This window comes from Danio rerio, chromosome 16, assembly GCF_052040795.2.
Source record: "Danio rerio strain M-AB ecotype USA chromosome 16, GRCz13ab, whole genome shotgun sequence".
Classification (NCBI taxonomy): domain Eukaryota; kingdom Metazoa; phylum Chordata; class Actinopteri; order Cypriniformes; family Danionidae; genus Danio; species Danio rerio.
In genome coordinates, this window is record NC_141036.1 from 46,197,880 (window position 1) to 46,220,287 (window position 22,408).

The 22,408-nt window shown below is 42.8% G+C and overlaps 1 protein-coding gene and 2 long non-coding RNA genes across 5 annotated transcripts in view; 2 read left to right on the forward strand and 1 right to left on the reverse strand.

The window, feature by feature from the left end:
- nagpa (N-acetylglucosamine-1-phosphodiester alpha-N-acetylglucosaminidase) overlaps positions 1–6,215 on the forward strand; it is a 33,795-nt gene extending 27,580 nt beyond the window's left edge. The window contains exons 10-11 of one of the 3 annotated variants that reach the window (XR_015510583.1): positions 635–1,804; positions 1,942–2,963. Coding sequence is in view for 2 of the 3 variants with exons in the window: in NM_001109715.3 (NP_001103185.3) it covers positions 635–716; positions 4,277–4,499 (305 nt within the window). In the remaining variant the exon portion in view is untranslated. 3 annotated transcript variants of the gene reach the window in all.
- LOC141378301 (uncharacterized) lies at positions 6,003–15,508 on the reverse strand. Its single transcript, XR_015512018.1, has 4 exons — positions 14,270–15,508; positions 14,177–14,205; positions 7,686–8,074; positions 6,003–7,572 (listed from the first exon to the last, which is right to left on the reverse strand). It is a non-coding gene; the product is annotated as an uncharacterized LOC141378301 (long non-coding RNA).
- Positions 15,509–15,527: 19 nt separating this feature from the next.
- Positions 15,528–16,759, forward strand: LOC147833456 (uncharacterized). The gene is made up of 2 exons (XR_015512015.1): positions 15,528–16,650; positions 16,705–16,759. It is a non-coding gene; the product is annotated as an uncharacterized LOC147833456 (long non-coding RNA).
- The last annotated feature ends 5,649 nt before the right edge of the window (positions 16,760–22,408 follow it).

Below are 22,408 nucleotides of genomic sequence, written 5' to 3' on the forward strand. Positions count from 1 at the left end.
AGACTTTAACGTATGCGTAGTCATGCACAGACTAACATCCAGAACATTTGGAAGATACAAGTATATTCTGGTATCATTCTGTGATACTTTCACTTCTTTTTAATAATGCTGGTTACCATTTAGAATTATTATTAAGAATGATATGAGCAGGGCTAAACCTGTTCTATTGACTCTGTGTCAGTGTCCAATATGAATAATGAATAATTTAGTTGTTTCAATGGGAATCCACATGATCATGGCATGATGATTTCTCTGTACACATTGTGTAAACTAGCAGCTCATCAGGATTTACACATTGAGCAATTATTAAAGCCGCCTGTTCTGCATGTGACTTCTGTGTCAGCTAAACTTTTAATGTTGCAACTTTTTATTTTTATTTTTATTTTTTATAAAAACGCATTTTGATAAAGTGCTTGTACCTTTATGTCTAAAGCCACAATTGGGTCAAAACATTTCGATTTCATGGACAGTACTGATTTAATATTTTCTGCTTTGTTTCCACAGTTTCATGTGAAGTTAGGAAAGGGGTGAAAGGAGAAATATGCTCATGAGGGAGAGTTGTTGTCGTAACAGGGCATTTTATAAAAAAAAAAAGGAAAAAAAAAAAACATTGTTTTGTTCTCATATCTTTCAGCTGGTCACTGCTTGGCTACCCAGATGTGGAGGGAATGGAGACAAGAGGAGGAAGCTCAGGCTCCCAGACCCTATTTATCAGAGTAAGTGTTCAATAAAACACACACACACACACACACACACACACACACACACACACACACACACACACAAACACACAAACACACAAACACACAAACACCAGTCAATATGTGCCCCTTTGCTTCTACTTTAGATATAAAGTCTTCACTTCTTTACACATTTTATTAATTTATACAGTGCTTTCCTATACAAAAATTAGGTGTTTGGTCATGGGATTTTTTGTTTTATAGATTTTTAAAAGTGTAGCATTCAGTTATGTCAAAACAATATAATAAAAAATGTTGTTCTTTAAGCATTAAAAGTGTGAATGCTCAAAAATCTGAGCATAAAAAACCTTCTTAAATTGTTAAAGTGTAACAACACATTAAATATTATATTGGATGTCATCAAATGGTTTGTTATTTATATCAAAAAATATCTTTAAACAAACTTTAGAGCTGTGCTTATTTAAACTTATGCAATTTATTTTTTAAATAAAACATTAGAAAAAATAAAACACACACTTTATTTGCATTTTATAGCCGTTTTATTCTACTAAATTCCCTTTTGGTCAATTTTATTAGATGGAGACCAGAATGCAACATCTAATCTTTCACCCACATTTTAATCAATGTGAAGTATTGAGTTGTGGTCTGAGGGCAGTTGGCATTAAAGAAACAAATCAATTGTGTTTGCGTTCAGTTGAGATTAGCGAGCATGCTTAAATCACCACGACTGATCAAGTTTAACATCAATTATAGCTTATATCTTGTTGTTTTTTTTGTATATCTTAAAGCAGAGATGCCCAAACTAGGGCCTGTGGGCCAAAGTTGGCTCAAGGTAACCTTTGATTTCCATCTGAGAAGAGAGGGAGAATGTTGGGGCAAATGCAGACATTGAATAAACAGAGATTGTCATTTGTTATTTTAACATTACCTTTTTTTTTGTTTGTTTGTTTGTTTTAATCGTTAGGCTACAAAAAAAAGCAAACTGAAATGAAACCTGTCAATTAAATGTTGTGGATGAATCAGATTTTTAAAAGTGTAAACACTGTCAATCAAAAGATGATCCATGAGCAAATCAGGGAAAAGGCTGGTGCATCTTAACTTGTGTATTCAGCATGGAACGCAAGTGTGTTATAAATGGGATTATGTTTTAATTGTAGTACGTTCTGTTAAACAAAGTTGTGTAAATTAACTAGTTGCTTTACTTTTACTTTCCCTTGTGTACATTTTTTGTGCAGTATAGGTACTTTTGCTCCATACTTTCCTTCAACTTGCAGTCACTACTTTATTTTTCTTATCTATCAGGATTAGAAAAATCAGTCCTGTGATTCCTGTCCAATCAAATCTCACATAAAAAGTAATTCGCATCATAAGGAAATTTCTCGCAGCAAACTGTTTGGAAGCATTAAAAGTGTCCAAGAAGATGTCCAAAATTTTTACACACATTGAATCAGAGACTGTTTAGTTGCATGTCACTGATGAGAATAGAACGGATGTTTACTGTATGATGTGTGAAATAGCCTTAAACACCCAGCAGGCACAAGACGTCAACATAACGTCAGATTGGCATTGTACCTCAACCTGGAGATGTAGCATTTTGTTTGGTAATGAAAATCTGTTAACATCAGAACTCAATGTCAGGCTAACGCCATTGTCCAATGTTCAACCTAAAAATCAACTAAATATTAACGTCTAATGATCTCACAGCTTGGCATTGTGTGGACGTTACCACTATGACGTTTATCAAACATTGAATTTTGGCTGCCATACCTAACGAATAAATGTCAGTGTTTGACGTCAGTATGGCGTATGTTGGCTAAACGTTGGATTTTGGTCACTTATTAATACAACCTAAAATTAACCAAATATCAAAGCCATTTGACATTGTTGTTGGTGATCAAAAAAAGATTGTCCTTAGACGCTGGCTAGGCATTGAATTTTGGTCACCACCTGACGTCACAACCCAAATCTAACCTAATATTAACATCTTAAGACGTTATGTGCCTGATGGGCAATAAATAAATGCACTAAGTTTACGCACATCCACAAATTACATGTAAACGCATCAGCTTTTACGAGCATAATACTCACCATTCATTACTCTTGAGTACTTTTGAATGGTCTGCTTTTTACTCATACTTTGAGTAATATTTACAACAGATACTTTTACTCTACTTTCACTACATTTTTAGGCAAGTAATGGTACTTTTACTTGAGTATAATTTTTTTTGTATTCTCTCCACCACTGGTTAAACATCATTTGGGAAAAATGAAAAAGAAAAAAAATTAAATGGGAGGCTGATAATTCTGACTATATACAATAATTCTGATATATATATACTGTATTATTAATACAATTAAATAAATGTTCTATATATTTTAAATATTAATAAAATAGATTATTACCATGGCAACTTTAATGTAAGGGTGCTTTCACCCCTGTGAATCGATTCATTTGTTCTGAAACAGAGATTACAAATGTTACATTGTTGCTCTTTGCTCTTGGTGCGGTTCGCTTTCACATTGCAAAGTTTCTAATCGGACCAAAAGAGCTAAAACAAGTCACGTGTGAGTAAACTCTCCTCACATTGGTCAGAGTGTCAGGGTTTATTTTGCAGCATCCTGCTCAGCTGTCAGGAGAGGTGGTGGTTTGATGGTGATTGACAGGGTGCGCGCGCGCGATGTGTCTAAGGAGAGATGTGGTGGGGAGGGGTGAGAAGGGTGCGCGACGTAGCCTATTTGAGGACCGGGAGGGAGACGCGAGATTACCGGGAGATCATCACTCGTTTGCGGGCATCCGGAGACTCGCGAAACTTCCCGCCCTACTCGTAATTCTCTCTTCATATAGCCGTAAGCCTATTACATATCCATAAAACACTGTGATATAACCGCGCTCGGATCGGATCGCTTTCTCACTGTAATCGAACCGCTCCAGGGTTCGTTTCAATCGAGCCGAGACCACCTCATTCAAGCGATCTCGGAGCGATTACTTTGGCGCGGAACAGAGCACGATTGCCCTGTTCACATATGCCAATCGAACCGCGCTAACTGGGCAATCGAGACACGTTCCGAAACAAAAGTGTAGGTGTGAAAGCACCCTAATATTTTGGTTTATTTACCTTCAGCCCTGCACCCTCAATCATGTTTGATTTTTGGCTTTTCACAAGAAAAAGTTTGGGCACCCCTGCCTTAAAGTAACAGACATGGGGCCTAAAAATATCTTATCTCAACCTACTTGTCATTTAAACCATTCCCTATCTGCATGTTTGAACTAACTCAATTATTGCCATGGAGAAAAAAGATCACTCTGACAAATTCCAGGCCTGTGTTTAGCAGAACAGGCTTTCTGACAAGTCTGAACCAATTGCCCCGACTGTACTGGTAAACAACTCAGCGGCAACAGAGTGGCACAGATGAATTTATTAGTCGGCCCGGCCTTTCACATGCAAGTAAGGGATTGTGTAAAGTTGCCATGGCTGCATTGGAGTGCTTTTGTGGAGGCCGTGGGCATCGGCGGTGGAGTCAGAGGTCAAAGTGCAGCTCCTCACCCTCCGAGTGTTTTGTTTATGTGTGTGCAGACAAAGCTGGCTGGTTGTCTGCTCAATCCTGGCAACGTCGCTGCTGGCCAGCCTCACTGGTAACCTTATCCAGACGTGCAGAAAATGCAAAGCGCGCAGGCAGAGGGCGGACTACTCCTACTTGCCGCTAGGAGAGATCAACGGGGCCACAGAGCGAGGAGAGATGAAGTCTGGGAAAGTTCTGTTTCAGCAAGGGGACTCGGATTCGCAAGACTCTTCATGATGTGTTTGGAAAAGCATGCATGAGCGCGGGTTCATGCAAGTGTGCCATCCAGCAGAGCAGAGCAGCAAAAGCTCTCATTAGTCTGGGGTTTGTTTGCTCACGCTGGGAATCTATGAGCTTTTGGAAAGGCGTAGGATCGGCGTGTTCAAGTAGACAATGAGATGGGCGTTAGTGTCCAAACAGCTGTCTGCGCGCTCACATTCACCCCTGCTGAGCCTGTAGACGCCAGCCAACTCTGTTCATAACATGCCAAGTGCCCTGATTGTGCAGTTTGGACACTTTCAAATGAGCTGCTAGCGATGTAAGAACCAGTTTTTCATGTATGTGTAAAATAGTTTTTCATTGACCTCAATGAAGTCTATCAGTTTGGTCTTGAGGCGAGATCCAGGAAAAAAAATAAAGAGCAATATCACCACAAAGCCTTTTTTGTTGAGATAACGACAGTTGTTCCACCTGTTTCCATAGGACTAGACTACTTTTGAACTATGTACTTTTTTGGCACAATCCTTCCTGCAGGAACTTGCTGAACTGCTATTTTGAAACACAGATTTATTGAATGTTTTTTTTTTTGCTCTTCAGAGGTCATTCAGTTCATTTTGATTGCACCGTCAGCCTTTTCGTTTCTATAAACTGTCAGCCTTATCGGGGTTTTGTTGTGTGTGTCGTCTTTAAACGTGCCACAGAATCTTGACATGAAAAAAAAGAGGCCTGGATTGTTTTCAAGCTCTCTAGTAAAGCAAGAACGCACAAAGTTGCTTTGTTCTGAAGCAATAAATCCAGGCTTTCAGAGGACATTTGTCAGCTTCTGTTTTAGCTCTGAACCATGAGACAAATGTTGTGGAAGAGGAACATTTACTTGGGTTAGTAGTTCCTGTGCGGTTTCCTGTTTACCATCAAAATAGATTTCGACTTGATTTAAGAGTTCGAACACAGAGACAAGGGGAAAGATGAGTTTTAATAAAATGGTCAAAATATTCAAGGTCGCATTACACCACAAATCAAATTTATATTATGGCTATTATGGACGACTAATATTTGTTCAGATCCTCATATCATTTTAATTACAGTTATGCACATTTTCTCAGCTTAGATTTAATGGAACAAAACTGATTTGCAGAAAAATATTTATATAAATTAAATTGAAATGGTAACTAATATACTGTGCTTGCAGTGATTTAAAGGCATAGTTCCAGGGCCGGATTAACCAATGGGCATTATGGGCACAGGCCCAGTGCCCCGTGTGCACTGGTGGGCCCCTGCGAGGGTGGGAAAAATGCTGATTTTGGAGTGTCTATTTAGGCTAAAAGCAAATAGCGCACCTCGTTGGAATAAGATAACTGAGTGATTTTTGCCCATCACCATTTGATTGATAGAGACAAAATAACAAAAGAGTGCGACACACAGCAGCATGAGTGGCGTAGCTAGTAAAGCGCATGGCAACTTGTTTTCACTCGATCATGAACCCGATTCGAATCCAGCGTCTGATGAACTCATTTTTCTCCCCCCTCCCCTCCCCATCCACCACCACATATCCGATTTTGCCTACTCTTCATCACGAGGAAGACAAGTAGGAATCATTAATTAGTGTGTTTATTATAGAAGAATCAGATTCATTGAACTGGATTGGAGAGGTGTTATATCAAAATCATATGCATTATGTAGAAGTTACACATTTAAAATACCTTTAAATATAAATTTTAGAACTGCTCCAGTGAATTTGAACAAGTATTTTAAATTCATTAATTTTCACTAGTTGTATTGATATTTTTTTTTTTCAAAGTGTGCTTTAAATGCTTTAAAAATAAGTTCAATCTCTGTAGACTAGAATTCTTAATCCGGGCCTGGATAGTTCAGAACCTCATATCTTCTTAATTAAGCACATTTTCTCCGCTCTGTTGTTAAAACAAAATTGCTAAGCTTAAAAACATTAAATAGTAATGAATATACTTGGTGATTTAAAGGGATAGTTCACCCAAAATGAAAACTGTCATTATTTACTAACATTTGTACCAAAACGGTAAGTTTTTTTAGTTGAACAGAAAATGAAGAGTTCAGAAGCAAAAATCTGAAGGTGCCATCTGCAATTTTCTTCTAGAATGAGCATTTTTCTAAGCCTCTTATATTGGTGTTCAGTTATTTCATGTTAAAGGCAATGAAAGTAACATATTCTTTGCTATAAAAGTGAAATTACTGAACCTACACATAAGTGCTTGATGCTCATTTTAGGAGAAAATTTCAGATGGCACTTAGAGGTTTTTGCATCTGAACTCTTCATATTTTGAAAAATGTTTCCAACATTCTCCAGAATATCTTCTTTTGTATTGTACAGAAAAAAAAACTGATTTGGAAACACTTGACAGTGGGTAAATGATGAGTAAATTTGGTTGAACTATATCATTAAATGAAAAGAAAACACGTAGATTTATATCACAAATTTAGTTATGTCATAAAATACAATAATAATAATAGTCTTATGAATTATTTTAATCGCTAATAGGTAATACCCCCCCCCCTTTTTTTTTCGTTATTTTGAGGTGCAGCATAAGCTTTCACATGAATATTTTCCCCCAGACTGTTGTGTGATTATTTATCAAGCTAACTACCTTTTCATAGAATGAAAGACGTTTGTTTGCAGCATGACACATTTGACTGTTTATTAACTTCCACGCGGCTCGCTGCCTGCATGCTTTGCATATAATCTTCACTGTGATCGACCTTTATGCTGATCTCCTTGTAAGTGTAAACCAGGCGGGGACAAAGATATCCAGGTTTTTGATGTAGTTTTTGATTTCAATCTAATCAGTGCAGATACTGCACAGGATAGAGAGGGTACTTGTTCGGTCATGATGCTAATCAGAGCGTCCGAGGCTGTTGATTTCGTTATTTCCCAAAAGAAATTGCCATTGAAAGATCCTGCATAATGAAACATTTCAGTATTCCTGCAGTTTTGTATTCATTTAAAGATGCCATCGTGAATTTGATTGTTGTTCGATGTTATTTTGTTATTAATCTATCTTATTCAGAACATCTGATTGCTGTCAGTGCAATGAAAACAAATGATTCATTGCATTTGCTCATTTTTTTAAGGTAAGTGGTTGCAAACTATTTATATAGGCTAAATTTATGAAGTTAAACGTTACTTAATGTAATTTGTTTGTTTAAATTCAGCCTATATAAATTGTGTACAACCACTTACCTTTAAAAAAGATTAAATTCAATGAAGCATTTTTGACATTGAGGTTAGTTATAGTCTAATATACATGCCTGACCTGCTAACCAGAGCGTCTCTTCTGTCCTCATAAATAAAGGTCAGGATGTTTACATTGACCTGTTTAAGTTCCTGGAATTGATGACCTTGTATATAATTGTAATGAATGTGTAAAACTAAATGAATATGAGATTGTTCTTTGTCTAATTATTTTTATATTGCGTACAAAATTGTGCACAAAAAGACTAGTCTTATAATACTGAACATCCTGCCAAAATATTATCTAAAATCCAAATTTCTATCTTCAACGCTTAATTAGTTGATTCAGTTTTGAAGAGCTATTTCAGCTTGTATAAACATTGTTCCCCTTCGGTTGGGGAACTTCAGTGCCATGAATGGGAGGATTCGTATCAGAAGCCGCTTATCTGGAGAGTATTGAACGGGCCAATGAATGAAATTAATTGGCAGCGTAAGCTTGCGCAGGTGTGCGACATCTGCAATCATCTCAGCATATAAGCACACCTGAAGCCAGCAGACGCCATCCTTTTCGCTTCAGATCCTTTCTGAGTGAGTCGATGAGGGTTCCTCTTGCTGATCAGCACTTCAGAGCGAACGAGTGTGTCTCCCGGTCCAGAGTGGGTCTTCGCGGTGGCAGACGGTCGAGCTGGGTTACTCCCTTGCCTGCGGTTCTTTGGGTCCGGTCCTCCAGAGCGGTGCGTATAGTTGCAACTTTCCTAAAAGAGCAACACAGTCGTGCAGCACGTCCTTTTCAGGATGGCGCTCCGACTGTGCGTTTCTGGATGCGGGGGTTTCCTGTCTCCGGATGATGGACACGATCACTGCATTGCATGTTTGGGGGTCCAGCATGTTAATGCGGTGCTCGCGGGCGGTTCATGTCGTCATTGCGATGCCATGACCGTTGCACAGCTAAGATCGCGGCTAACTTTCGCAAGAGAGCGAGCCACCCCAGTTGCCTCCTGTTCTAAAAAAGCAGCGGGCGCTCGGGCAGATCTGAGGGTTTCAGCGGGAGCTAATCCGCCGCCCACGGGCTCGCGGACCTCTCGCTCCTCACGGCGCTCCATCCAAGCTTCGGGTGGTGAGAGTGATCCGTCTAACCAGATGGTAGCTCTCACACTCGCTGACACCGGAGATCAGATGTCCTCCGCGGCATCGGAGGGTGGGCTTTCACTGTCCGACGAAGATCCGGACCCGCTCGCCCCCTCCGGGCAGGTGAGCGCTGTCAAATCGGATCCTGAAGCGGACATGTTAGCCGTGCTTTCCCGGGCTGCTTCGGCCGTGGGGTTGGAGATGGTTTATCCCCCAGCTCCGCGGCCGGACCGACTAGATGGGTGCTACGTAGAGGACCAGAAGGCGAAGCCTTCGAAGCCTCTCGTCCCCTTCTTCCCGGAAGTGCACAGTAGGCTCACGCAGTCCTGGAGGGCACCTTTCTCTGCCCGTGCTGCGAGTGCCTCCGCCCTCACCGCCCTTGACGGCGGAGCTGCCAGGGGGTATGAGGCGATCCCGTCAGTGGAGCGCGCTATCGCGGTCAATCTTTGTCCGCGCGGCGCCTCTACGTGGCGGGGTTTGCCCCGCCTCCCGTCCAAAGCCTGTAGGTTGTCTGCCTCCCTCGGAGCCAGAGCTTATAAGGCTGCGGGCCAGGCTGCTTCTGCTTTGCACGCGATGGCCACCTACCAGCGCTACCAAGCGCAGGCGCTGGCCGAGCTGCACGAGGGCGGGTCCAACCCAAGCTTATTACATGAGCTGCGCACCGCGACCGACTATGCTCTTCGGACTACTAAGTCCGCCGCGTGTGCGCTGGGGAGGACGATGTCCACACTTGTGGTTCAGGAACGCCACCTCTGGCTAAACCTGGCCGATATGCGCGACGTTGACAAAGTTCGCTTTCTTGACTCGCCCATATCCCAGGCTGGCCTGTTCGGCGACACTGTCGGTGAATTCACCCAGGAATTCAAGGCGGTGAAAGAGCAGTCGGATGCGATGGGCAATGTCATCTATCGGCGTGGCCGTAAGCCCGCTCCGCCCGCCGAGCCATCCACCTCCGCTGTTCCTCGCCGAGGGCGCCCGCCAACGAGTGCTGCCCCGCCCCCGCCTGCGCCTCCGGCCAAGCGGGCGCGGCGTTCACCTCGAAAGCAGGCAGCCCCTCCTGCCCAGGGCGCCGTTAAGTCCGGTAAACGGACCGCGAAGCGTCCCTGAGACAGGCCATCCGGAGAAGAGGAAACTTGCTCTTTCCCCGCTGGAGGGCGGGGCCCCGATAACAACGGTACTTTTCAGTGCCACCAAAACATCAGTAAAAGAGCACTTTTTCCCTTCCCCGGATGTGACTGCATGAGTTCTGCCAGTCCGGGACGCGCTGCCTTCCGGCTCGCAGACTCTACGTGCTTCGCCAGTGGCTCACGAGCGCTGGGGGGACGGTCTCCCTTCCCTCAGCCCTCCAGCCCCCTCTCCGGAGTCAGGGTGCGGAGCCAGAGCGAATCGCTCTCCTCCAGCTTTTCTGCGGGACCCTCGTGCTTCCCGGATCAGCACACCCACTCCGCGCTGCCCCACCGCTGGTACGTCAGCGATTGTAGCGATGACTCCATTAGCGAGGGCTCTGCCTGCCTGGTTAGCGCGGGCCAGCCCCTCGCGGTGGCTCATACGCACAATCAGACTCGGTTACGCGATTCAGTTCGCGAAACGGCCCCCCAAGTTTACGGGCGTGTATTTCTCCAGGGTCAACCCCCTGTCCGCCCCTGTCTTGCGAGAGGAGATTGCTGCCCTCCTGGCGAAGGGTGCAATCGAGCCGGTGCCTCCAGCCGAGATGGAGAGTGGGTTTTACAGCCCATACTTCATCGTACCCAAAAAGAGCGGTGGGTCACGGCCAATCCTAGATCTGCGCGTTTTGAACCGCTGTCTGCACAAGCTGCCGTTCAGAATGCTCACGCAGAGGCGCATTCTCCAATGCGTTCGTCCTCGGGATTGGTTTGCAGCCATAGACCTGAAGGACGCGTATTTCCATGTCTCCATTCTTCCACGCCACCGCCAATTTCTGCGGTTTGCGTTCGAGGGTCGAGCGTGGCAGTACAAGGTCCTCCCCTTCGGGCTCTCTCTGTCTCCGCGGGTCTTCACCAAACTCGCGGAGGGTGCCCTAGCGCCCCTTCGGCTCGCGGGCATTCGCATACTCAGTTATCTCGACGACTGGCTGATTTTAGCCCACTCGCGGGAGCAATTGATTGTGCACAGGGACGAGGTGCTTCGGCATCTCCGCCTACTGGGGCTTCAGGTCAACCGAGAAAAGAGCAAACTCGCCCCCGTGCAGAGGATTTCTTTTCTTGGGATGGAGCTGGACTCGATCACCATGGTAGCGCACCTCTCCGAGGAACGCGCTCGCCTGTTGCTGAACTGTCTGAGGGAGCTCGACAGCAAACTAGTGGTCCCACTGAAGTTCTTTCAGAGGCTCCTGGGGCATATGGCATCCGCAGCCGCCGTCACGCCGCTCGGGTTGCTCCATATGAGACCACTTCAGCACTGGCTTCACGATCGGGTCCCCAGACGCGCATGGCACGCGGGCACACACCGGGTCTCGGTTACTGCGCTGTGTCGCCGCGCCCTCAGCCCTTGGAACGACCCCTCGTTCCTACAGGCCGGTGTGCCTCTAGGACAGGCGTCCAGCCATGTTGTTGTTTCAACAGACGCTTCCAACACGGGTTGGGGGGCCGTGTGTCGCGGGCATGCGGCTGCGGGCCTCTGGAAGGGTGCCCAGCTGCATTGGCATATCAATCGCCTAGAGCTGTTGGCAGTGTTCCTCGCTCTCCACCGCTTTTTACCGGTGCTGGAGCGGCAACACGTGCTGGTCAGGACGGACAGTACGGCGGCGGCGGCGTATATCAACCGCATGGGGGGTATGCGCTCTCGCCGCATGTCTCAGCTCGCCCGCCGTCTGCTCCTCTGGAGTCACCCGCGGCTGAAATCGCTGCGCGCCATTCACGTCCCAGGCACGCTCAATCGTGCAGCCGATGCGCTCTCACGACAGCTGTTACGCCCTGGAGAATGGAGACTCCACCCCGAGTCTGTTCAGCTGATATGGGCGCGATTCGGGGAGGCCCAGATCGATCTGTTTGCTTCCCCCGAGAACGCTCACTGCCAGTTGTTTTTTTCCCTGACCGAGGGCTCTCTCGGCACGGATGCACTGGCCCACAGCTGGCCTCGGGGCATGCGCAAGTATGCGTTTCCCCCAGTGAGCCTGCTCGCGCAGTTTCTGTGCAAGGTCAGGGAGGACGAGGAACAGGTTCTGCTAGTTGCGCCCCTTTGGCCCAACCGGACCTGGATATCAGAGCTCTCACTCCTCGCGACGGCCCTCCCCTGGCGGATCCCTTTGAGAGAGGACCTACTCTCTCAGGGACAGGGCACCATCTGGCACCCTCGCCCCGATCTTTGGAACCTCCACGTGTGGTCCCTAGACGCGAGGAAGACTTAGGTAACCTACCGACTGCGGTGGTTAATACCATCACTCAGGCTAGAGCCCCCTCCACGAGGCGCGCCTACGCCCTGAAGTGGAGTCTATTCACTGAATGGTGCGTCTCTCGCAGAGAAGACCCCCGAAATTGCCAGATTAGTGTTGTGCTCTCTTTCCTTCAAGAGAAGTTGGACAGCAGGCTGTCGCCCTCCACTCTCAAGGTTTACGTGGCCGCCATCTCCGCTTATCATAGCGCGGTAGCTGGCGGCACCGTGGGAAAGCATAACCTGGTCATCCAGTTCCTTAGGGGTGTTAGGCGAATTAATCCATCTCGCCCCCCTCTCATGCCCTCTTGGGATCTCGCCCTCGTTCTCACGAGTCTGCGATCCGATCCCTTTGAGCCACTCGAATCAGTATCTCTAAGTTTTCTGTCCCTGAAGACAGCTCTGCTGGTTGCGTTGGCCTCCATCAAGAGGGTCGGGGACCTGGAGGCATTTTCGGTCAGTGACTCGTGCCTGGAATTCGGGCCGGATTACTCTCACGTTATCCTGAGACCCCGCCCCGGTTATGTGCCCAAGGTTCCTACCACCCCCTTTAGAGATCCCCGGAGGAGGCAGACCCAGCCCTTTCTTTACTTTGTCCAGTTCGCGCTCTGCGCATTTATGTGGACCGTACTCAGAATTTTAGATCATCTGAGCAGCTCTTTGTCTGTTATGGCGGTCGGCAGCAGGGAAGTGCCGTATCGAAACAAAGATTATCCCACTGGATTGTGGATGCCATTTCACTCGCTTATTCGAGTCGAGGTCAGCCGTGTCCCCCGGGAATACGTGCACACTCCACTCGGAGCGTTGCATCCTCTTGGGCGCGTGCACGCGGCGCCTCTCTAACAGACATCTGTAGAGCTGCGGGCTGGGCGACACCCAACACATTTGCAAGGTTTTACAATCTGCGAGTGGAGCCGGTTTCCTCAAGGGTATTAGGTAACCCTTTGGTGATTGAGGAGACAACTCGGTAGGGTGTTGAAACACGCTTGCTGCGCCATTCTCCCTAACACGGAGGTACGTGCGCCTTTTTTATCTGTCAGTAAAGTTCCCCGTCAGGTGAGCCCTGCAGATTCCTCCGTGGCCCCCAGCACTGACTCAGCGGAGGAGTCACTTGCTGGCCCACTACGTTGTAGGTCTGCCCGCTGGTCAGCCCGCGTTTTGGGTATAGGTGCCTGCTATGCGTGATCCCCACTAGGCGATCCCATATGCTTATTCCGCCACGGTTAAGTCCCCCCCCTGGGCGGACCCGTGTCTTCCCTCTCCGCTAACCACTCTTTGCTATGCGTACTCCCCCTTTTTAGGGCTAGTCCATAGGTAAATTCTGCCATCTATCCCCCCCTTGGGTAACGGATGGCCTCCGCAGCGTCCTCCCTATCGGGATTGCACGCTTCCCAACGTACTGTCGTATTTCCTAGAATTATCTAGATGCTCACGACTTCCCAAAAAATATATCTAAATCCGTAAAACTTCTGTTGAAGTAGGATAAATTAGGGCCAGGGACACGTTGGAGGACCGCGCCCCCCATGATGTGGGTGCGTCACGCTTGCTTGACTATCTCCTCATCGGGGGTGTTGGTAAGGTGCAGTCATTATGGCGCTTTCCATATTCTCCCATTCATGGCACTGAAGTTCCCCAACCGAAGGGGAACGTTCGAGGTTACAGAAGTAACCCTTCGTTCCCCGAGGAGGGGAACGGAAGTGCCATATTCCGTCGCCATAATGACTGTCCCTTAGCTGTTTGAAAGTCTCTTCAGCTTAAAAGGATGGCGTCTGCTGGCTTCAGGTGTGCTTATATGCTGAGATGATTGCAGATGTCGCACACCTGCGCAAGCTTACGCTGCCAATTAATTTCATTCATTGGCCCGTTCAATACTCTCCAGATAAGCGGCTTCTGATACGAATCCTCCCATTCATGGCACTTCCGTTCCCTTCCTCGGGGAACGAAGGGTTACTTCTGTAACCTCGAACGTTACTGTTTTGTATTGTTCACACCGCTAATATTCTGATTTTTGTTTGGAGAATAGAGAATTCATCGGGTCATGTAGCTCAAATTGTTGTCATTACACAGATATTAAATGAAAGTCGGTTCTTCCAGGGAAAAGTAAAAGCTTGTTTTTCCTGGTGTCCACAAGCAAATGTGTGTTTGACTGATATGATGGTACAAAAAAGACGACGTGGATTGATTGTTGTTTCATTATATCTGAAAGTGTCATCCTGCAGTATTTGTAAAACTTGTTGAAATATGTTGCCATTCAATCTGAATAACAGAACCTTTATCTTGTTAAAAGTTGTTAAAATGGGATTAAAAACCACATCACTTTGAACAAACAGCTAAAATTCTAATAAAAAGTGTTTACTTTGCTATTAAATCATTGATCGTCATTGATTTTTATTATTTTATGGAGTCATTCTTTTGACACAACTCAAATAAGCTCTGTCACATTTTGCAGTGTTGTGGTCAGCCAACTATTTCAAAAATTAATTTTCCCACACTCTGTATTTCCTTTTTTTCTTTTTTTTTCTTTTCTTTTTTTACAGTTTTAGTATTTTCTCAAGTCCTAAAAACACAACCGCATTAAAAAAAAAAAATTTAAGAAAAAACATTGTGCAACTTAAAGGCCCTGATATAGTTAAAGCAAAAAAAAAGAAAAGAAAAAAGAACTAATTAAAGAAATTAATTATTATTTTTGGGTTCTCACCTTTAATAGATAGGACTAGAGAGTATTGACAGGAAAGCATTGGAAGCAGAGAGAGGGGAAGGAGGGCCACAGTACGTCGAGGCGGGAATCAAACTTGGGTCGCCGTGAGCACAAGAGTGCATGTGTTGACACCAGAGTTGGGTGTAACCGTGCATTCACACATGGGCTTCAGCATCAAACCTTGACTGAGGGCGTATCTGAAGTTGGGGCTGATGCGATCGTCATAGCAGCGTCAGCCAATGAAATTAGTCCGCAATCGGCTACTGTCTGAGCGGGGTGTGGAGAGGTAAGCATGATCGAACACCCAATGAGGGGGGAGAGCATATTCAGAGCCTGGTGGCTAATCGGCAGGCCAATCAGAAATAATGAATAACACCTGTTATTCTTGTAATTGGGCCGGAGAGACACCACTCTTAAGGAGAACAAAAGGAGATAAAAGAGCACACACACACACACACAGCTACGGTGTTGTGGTGGCTAAAATTGCAATCAATAACAGGTGTTATTTATTATTTCTGATTGGCCTGCTGATTAGCTGCCGGGCTCTGAGCATGCTCTCCCCCCTCATTGGGCGTTCAATCATGCTTACCTCTCCACATGGGGGATTTGCATAAAGCAATTTTGCATTTGCATAAAGCAATCTGATTGGCTGAAGCAGCGCAGATTGATCCACAATGCAGTTCAGCAAAGCCTGACGTCACCCATTCAAAGAGAATGGGAATCGTTGGCGCTGACGCTCTGTGTGAATGGGGCGTAAGGCTTTCCTCTGTAACGCATACTGTATTCTAATTACATTTTTGAGGAACGCAGTAATGTAAGGAATTACATTTTAAATTTGTGTAATTTGATTACAGTTACTAAACTCAATGTAATAGCTTATTTTAAATCATGTTTTCTGCTGAATATTTGGTTGCAAACAATTTATATGGGCTGAATTTAAACAAGCAATTAAGTTGAACATTACAAATATTTTTTTTTTCTTTAATTTCAGCCCATATAAATTGTTTACAACCACTTACCCTAAAAAATTAAGTCAGTCCAATGAAGCATTTTTGACATTGAGGTTAGTTATAGTCTAATATACGTGCCTGACCTGCTAATCAGAGCGTCTCTTTTGTCCTCATAAATAAAGGCATGGATGTTTACCTGTTTAAGTTCCTGGGATTGATGACCTTGTAAATCAAATGTTATTGCAAGATAAAATTAATATGAGATTTTTCTTTCTATAATTTTTGTATATTGCGTACAAACTTATGCACAAAAAAGGCTTGCTTTGCAACACTGAGCAACCTGCCAAAATAATATCTGAAATCCAAATTTCTATCTTCAACACGCTTAATCAGCTGATGAAATGAGCTTTGAAGAACTATTTCAGCTTGTATAAAGATTGTTTTTGTACTGTTCACGCTGCTAATATTCTGATATTTGTTTGAATAGATCATTCATCAGGTTGTTCCGTGGCTCAAATTGTTGTTGTTGCAGACTGTAAATGAAAGTCTGTTCTTCCAGGGAAAAGCAAAAGCCTTTTGTTCCTTGTGTCCAAGAGCAAATGTGTGTCGAAGAAAAATATTACTGATATGATGGTATGAGGATTAAATGCTGTTTCATTATATTTGACAGAATGTTTCTCGTTTATTTTGTTTCAACATGTTTAATTTAATTCAAATCGTGGATTTGTCAGTAATGTTGAAATGCCATGCCAGCCTGCAGTATTTGTAATTATTCCTTAAAACTTGTTGCAATACATGGTATGTTGCCATTCATCCCGAATATAACAGTGTCAAAATGGGATTCAAAATCAGATCACCTTTAACAAACAGTTAAAATTCTAATAAAATTGTTTACATTGCTATTAAATCATTGATTTGTATTGATTGTAATTGATTTTTATTTTTTTCTGGAGTTTTACTGTTTTTCCTTTTGACATGACTCAAATAATCTCATGTTTTGTAGTGTTTTGGTCAAAGTTCAACCATCAATTCATTCATTTACTTTTCAACTTAATCTCTTCATTGATGTGAGGTCACCACAGCGTAATGAACCACCAACTTATCCAGCATGTTTTTACGCCGTGGGTGCCCTTTCAGCAGCAACCCATCTCTGGGAAACATCCACATACACTCATTCACACTCATACACTACACACAATTTAGCTTCACCTGTACCACATCTCTTTGGACTGTGGGGGTAACCAGAGCACCCGGAGGAAACCCAAACGAACGCAGCGCGAACGCCACACAGAAACGCCAACTGACCCAGCCGAGGCTTGAACCAGCAACCTTCTTGCTGTGAGGCGACAGCGTTACCTACTGTGCCACTGCGTTGCCAAAAGTTCAACCAACTATTATAAAATAAATTTTTGTCACACTGTTTTCTTTTTCTAAGCAGTTTTAGTTTTTTTCTCAATCCCTAAAAAGGAATAAAATAACACTACAACTTAAAGGCCCTGATAAAGTCCAAGCAAAAAAAAACTAATTTTAGAAAAAAATGTTTTTCACCTTTAATGAATAAGACAGTGAAAGTATTGACAGGAAAGCCTGGGGAGCAGAGAGAGGGGACAGATCAACACAGCATCTCAAGGTAGGATTCGAGCTTGGGTCGCTGGGAGCACCAGGTTGCATGTGTCAACACACTAACCAAAACACCATTATGCCATTATTGTTGTATGTGTAATAAAAAGACATTTTATATATATATATATATATATATATATATATATATATATATATATATATATATATATATATATATATATATATATATATATATATCATGGCAAATGCTGAGTTTTTTAAGCTCTGAAGCATTTTGGAAACGCTGAAATTGCGTTTGGTTTTAAAATGCAGCTTCTCTGTGTCAGTGTGGATGGGGGAAAACAGACACATCTGAAAATGGAGGCATGGCTGCAGACATTTGCTACCTGATTGGGGCTTTTTTTCTCACTATTAGGTACAGAAAGTTCATTCTTGCACCCTTTCTTTGTAAGTTCAGACTTGGCAAGTTTGATTTGAAAAACAACTCTTGAGGACACGTAGGGTAAATCTTAAAAGGGAACAGTGTAGTTTATAACCTCATTCAAATGACCCTGGCTACGTTGTTAATCTTAACAACAAAATCAAAACAACTGCCTATTTTTATCTTGATATTAACAATTTAACAAACACCAAAAATGTTAAGGCATCAGCTACACATTTATATGACCGTCATCATCACTGTATGCATATTTATAACAAATGGAGTATAATAAAGCTGCCTCCTTTTATTTTAAGTGAAAATTTCTAAACACACCCTCTCTTTAGCTGAATATCAGTTTTAATAATCAGTAATGGCCATTATATGAGTATCAAGTGCAATAAGTTTAAACAAATGTGGCGAATCAGTGTACGTGTTTGCATAAAATAATATATTAACTTATCTTTACACTCAAAACACGTTACCTGAGAACAAGTAATAGATTCAAAAGAACGAAGCGTGGTTAAATAAATAACAATGTTAATTAAATATCATGTTTAACCACTATAGTGAGATGAGATCCAACGGTAGATCCTTGATGAACTGTTCAATGTGCGCTGCCCTCACCTGGGGAGGTGTGCTTAAAGCACCTGCTGACTGCTTGGAGCTCACACGTCCTAAGACACTGCAGCGCATTTAAGAGTGTGTGTGGTCACATGATGTGCTTTTTCGGTGGTCAACAGTGTGATCAAAAAATTTTTCAGAACTGCTAAGTGAAACGCCATTGTGGACGTGGATCGTCTTCTTTCTAAAACGCCAATTTAAAACTAAAATGTATTATTGTAAACGAGTGTGGAATCAATGGAGTTGTCATCTTTATTACATTTCATGTCCCCTGCCCAATAGAAATCATGTTCATGAAAGTAGTAAAAACTTCATGGTAGTATGAAGCTCAGTATGGCTGAAAGCCATTAAAATGAAACGAGAAAAACAGTGAAGCAAATAATGATGAAAGACGAGTGTGAAGCGGCACATAAAAAAAGCAGCGCATCTTTTATTATGCCACAGTTGACAGCTTCCAGTTCATCCACCTGTGATCACGTGGGGATAAACAGCACTGTTTTATCATATACATACATTTAAGGTTGTTATGAAGCTGCTCTGTGTAGTCTAATAAAACGTACAACATATTAAAGCATCTTTTGGTGTTTTATAATAAAAATAATACCTTTTATTTCTAGGCGCCTTTCAAAGCACTCAAGGACACCTTGCTGCAGATCACAAGCACATCATAAAAATACAAGCAGTAAAATTAACAATAAGCGTAAAATTAAACCCGCAAATTATTAAAAGCTATCCTAAACAAAAACGTTTTTATCTGATATTTAAAATTGGAAATAAAGTACATCTGGCAAATGTGCAAAAGCAGGGAATTCCATAACTTTGCTGCTGTACAACTAAAAGCCCTGCCACCAAATGACTTCATCTTCTGCTGAACTGTTATCTGTCCCACACTTTAAGATGATCTCAGTGAGCGTGAAGGAGAGTACAAATGAAGAAGATCAGATAGTGGGGGGCCAGGTTATGAAGGGCTTTGAATGTTAAGGGGAGGATTTTGTATTGTATACGATAGTGAACAGGGAGCCAGTGAAGGTGAAAGAGAATTGCAGTAATGTGATAAGAAGTACGCGAGCAGGTAACTATCCTGGCAGCTGAATTCTGAATTAACTGTAGTCTATGTAGTTGTTTATCAGGATTTATTATAAAGACATTTCAGAAATAGATGTCATTAGCATGGCCAAAAATCACACACTGTTTCACATAAAAATCACTTATTTTTGTAGATGAGAAAATTCTACAAAACATTTGGGATAATAAGTACATAAGTCAGTAAAATATAATTATTATTACTATATTATATATTATATTATTTTAATATTATATATTAAAATATTATACACATATTTATTATTATTATTATTTTTTGCTCATTTATTGTTCTTTTTGCGGGGTGACTTCTGGCTTCTTACTGGGATTTTATGCAAGCTTGTAATTCACTGCATTTTTATTTGTTATTGTATATCTTGTAGCGCTTTAAGTTGAATAAAAGCTCATCATAAATAAAATGTATTATTAGTATTATTCATATATATTAATAGAAAAAAAATTACACATTGTGCTTTTAATAGCTGTCTCTGTTATTTTAGCTGAAGGTTTAGATTGTTATTAAGAAAGCGTACAACACTAAATGTTTCTGTAAGCAGTGTTCCTGCCATTGCTAACAGTAAACCTGCTGCACAGGTAATTCAAATTTATTTTCTCCAGGAAAAAAAAAAATCTTCACTGCAGGTATACAGTATCTACACCTTAAACCACAACTATGTAGAACAACAAAGAGGTATCTTGCTTTACCTTCTGTGACATTCAGTCTTCCTCATTGTCATGTTTTGAATTCTTTAAATTTCCTGCTTTAACTCGAGGAATCACGCCCTCAAATGTTTACTACATCTTTATGGTGTATTACCTACTGCTTATTAACTGTGTTTTTTACGAGTCTCGCAAATAATGTGGCCCTGAAAATAACAGACAATCTTGCACAGCCATAAGACCTGCAGGTTCTGACTGACAGGATGTCAAGGCTGACGGCTCAGTGACTCATCCATCTGTGTTCCTTACATGATGCAATCCTCTACCCAGATGTCCCACTGTAAGCTGCTTTGCATCATTGTGCACTTGATCTCTCTCCAGCCAAACATGAACCTTTAGATGTGCTTTAGATGCCTAGAGTCTGCATGTGGAACGGCTTTTTTTATTTCCATTTATTTAAAAAAGATAAGTAATGTGTGGCAGTGTGATCACATTGGGGTCTTCAGATGTTGCAAGTGAACTGGTCTAATGTGGTTAACATTTAGAAACTTGTACATACACTCTAGACATCGTGGAATTGTTGACAACTTATGGCATTAAATATTGAATCTAAATTGATTAAAAATTGTTTGAGGCTTTGAGAAAAGTTTTCCAGGTTCAAGAATTTGATTTTAATTTGCTGTTGTTGCCATGGTTACTTACACTAAATGGCTGACCTGATCACAAACCCAAAGTGGACCAATCAGCTGTCAGCCACTTTGTTAGGTACACCATACCAAAAGGGGGCTAGACCCCCTCTTGCATTCAGGACTGCCTTAATCATTCATGGCATAGATTCAACAAGGCACTGGAAATTTTCCTCAGAGAATTTGGTCAATATGGACATCATAGCATCACGCAGTTGTTGCAGATTTGTTTGCTGCACATCCATGATACGAATGTCCCATTCCACCACATCCCAAAGGTGCTCTATTGGATTGAGTTCTGGTGACTGTGGAGGCCATTTGAGAACAGTGAACTCATTGTCTTGTTCAAGCCAGTCTGAGATGATTTGCGCTTTATGCTGTGGTTATAAAGGGATGGACATGGTCAGCAACAATGTGGCGTTGACACAATGCTCAATTGGTACTAATGGGCCTAAAGTGTGCCAAGAAAAATCCTCCACACCATTACACCAGCCTGAACCGTTGAGACAAGGCAGGATGGATCCATGCTTTCATGATGTTGACGCCAATTTCTGACCTTACCATCCAAATCTTGCAGCAGAAATCGAGACTCATCAGACCAGGCAACATTATCCAATCTTCTATTCTTCAATTTTGGTGAGCCTGTGTGAACTGTAGCCTCAATTTTCTGTTCTTAGCTGACAGGAGTGGCACTCAGTGTGGTCTCATACTGCTGTAGCCCATCTGCCTCAAGGTTGGACATGTTGTGCGTTCAGAGATGCTCTTCTGCATACCTCAGTTGTAATGAGTGGATATTTGATTTACTGTTGCCTTTCTATCAGCTCCAACCAGCCTGTCCATTCTCTGGCATCAACAAGGCATTTGCGCCCACAGAACTGCCGTTCACTGGATATTTTCACTTTTTCGGACCATGCATTCTCTGTAAACCCTAGAGATGGTTCTGTGTGAAAATCCTAATAGATCAGCAGTTTCTGAAATACTCGGATGACACACATACATACAGTTGATTGGTCCAGTTTGGGTTTGCGATCAGGTCAGTCATGTAGTGTAAGTTACCATGGCAACAAAAACCAGTTAAAATATACACATATAAATACACCCCTCAAGCATATTTTTTGCTGCAAATTAAAGCCTTTTATATTAAAGGTGTTTCAGTCAAAATGTACTTTTATTGCTAATGTATTTAGATAACATGAATTATAATTATTTATTTATTCATTCATACGTTTTCTTTTCGGCTTAGTGCCTTTATTAATCAGGGCTCACCGCAGAGGAATGAACCGCCAACTTACCCAACATATACACACTCATTCACACACATACACTACAGACAATTTAGCCTACCCAATTCACCTATATCACATGGTTTTTTTTAAATTGTGGGGGAAACCGGAGCATCCGGAGGAAACCTGCGCGAACACGGGAAGAACTCCACACAGAGATGGCAACTGACCCAGCCGGGGCTCGAACCAGCAACCTTCTTGCTGTGATGTGATTGTGC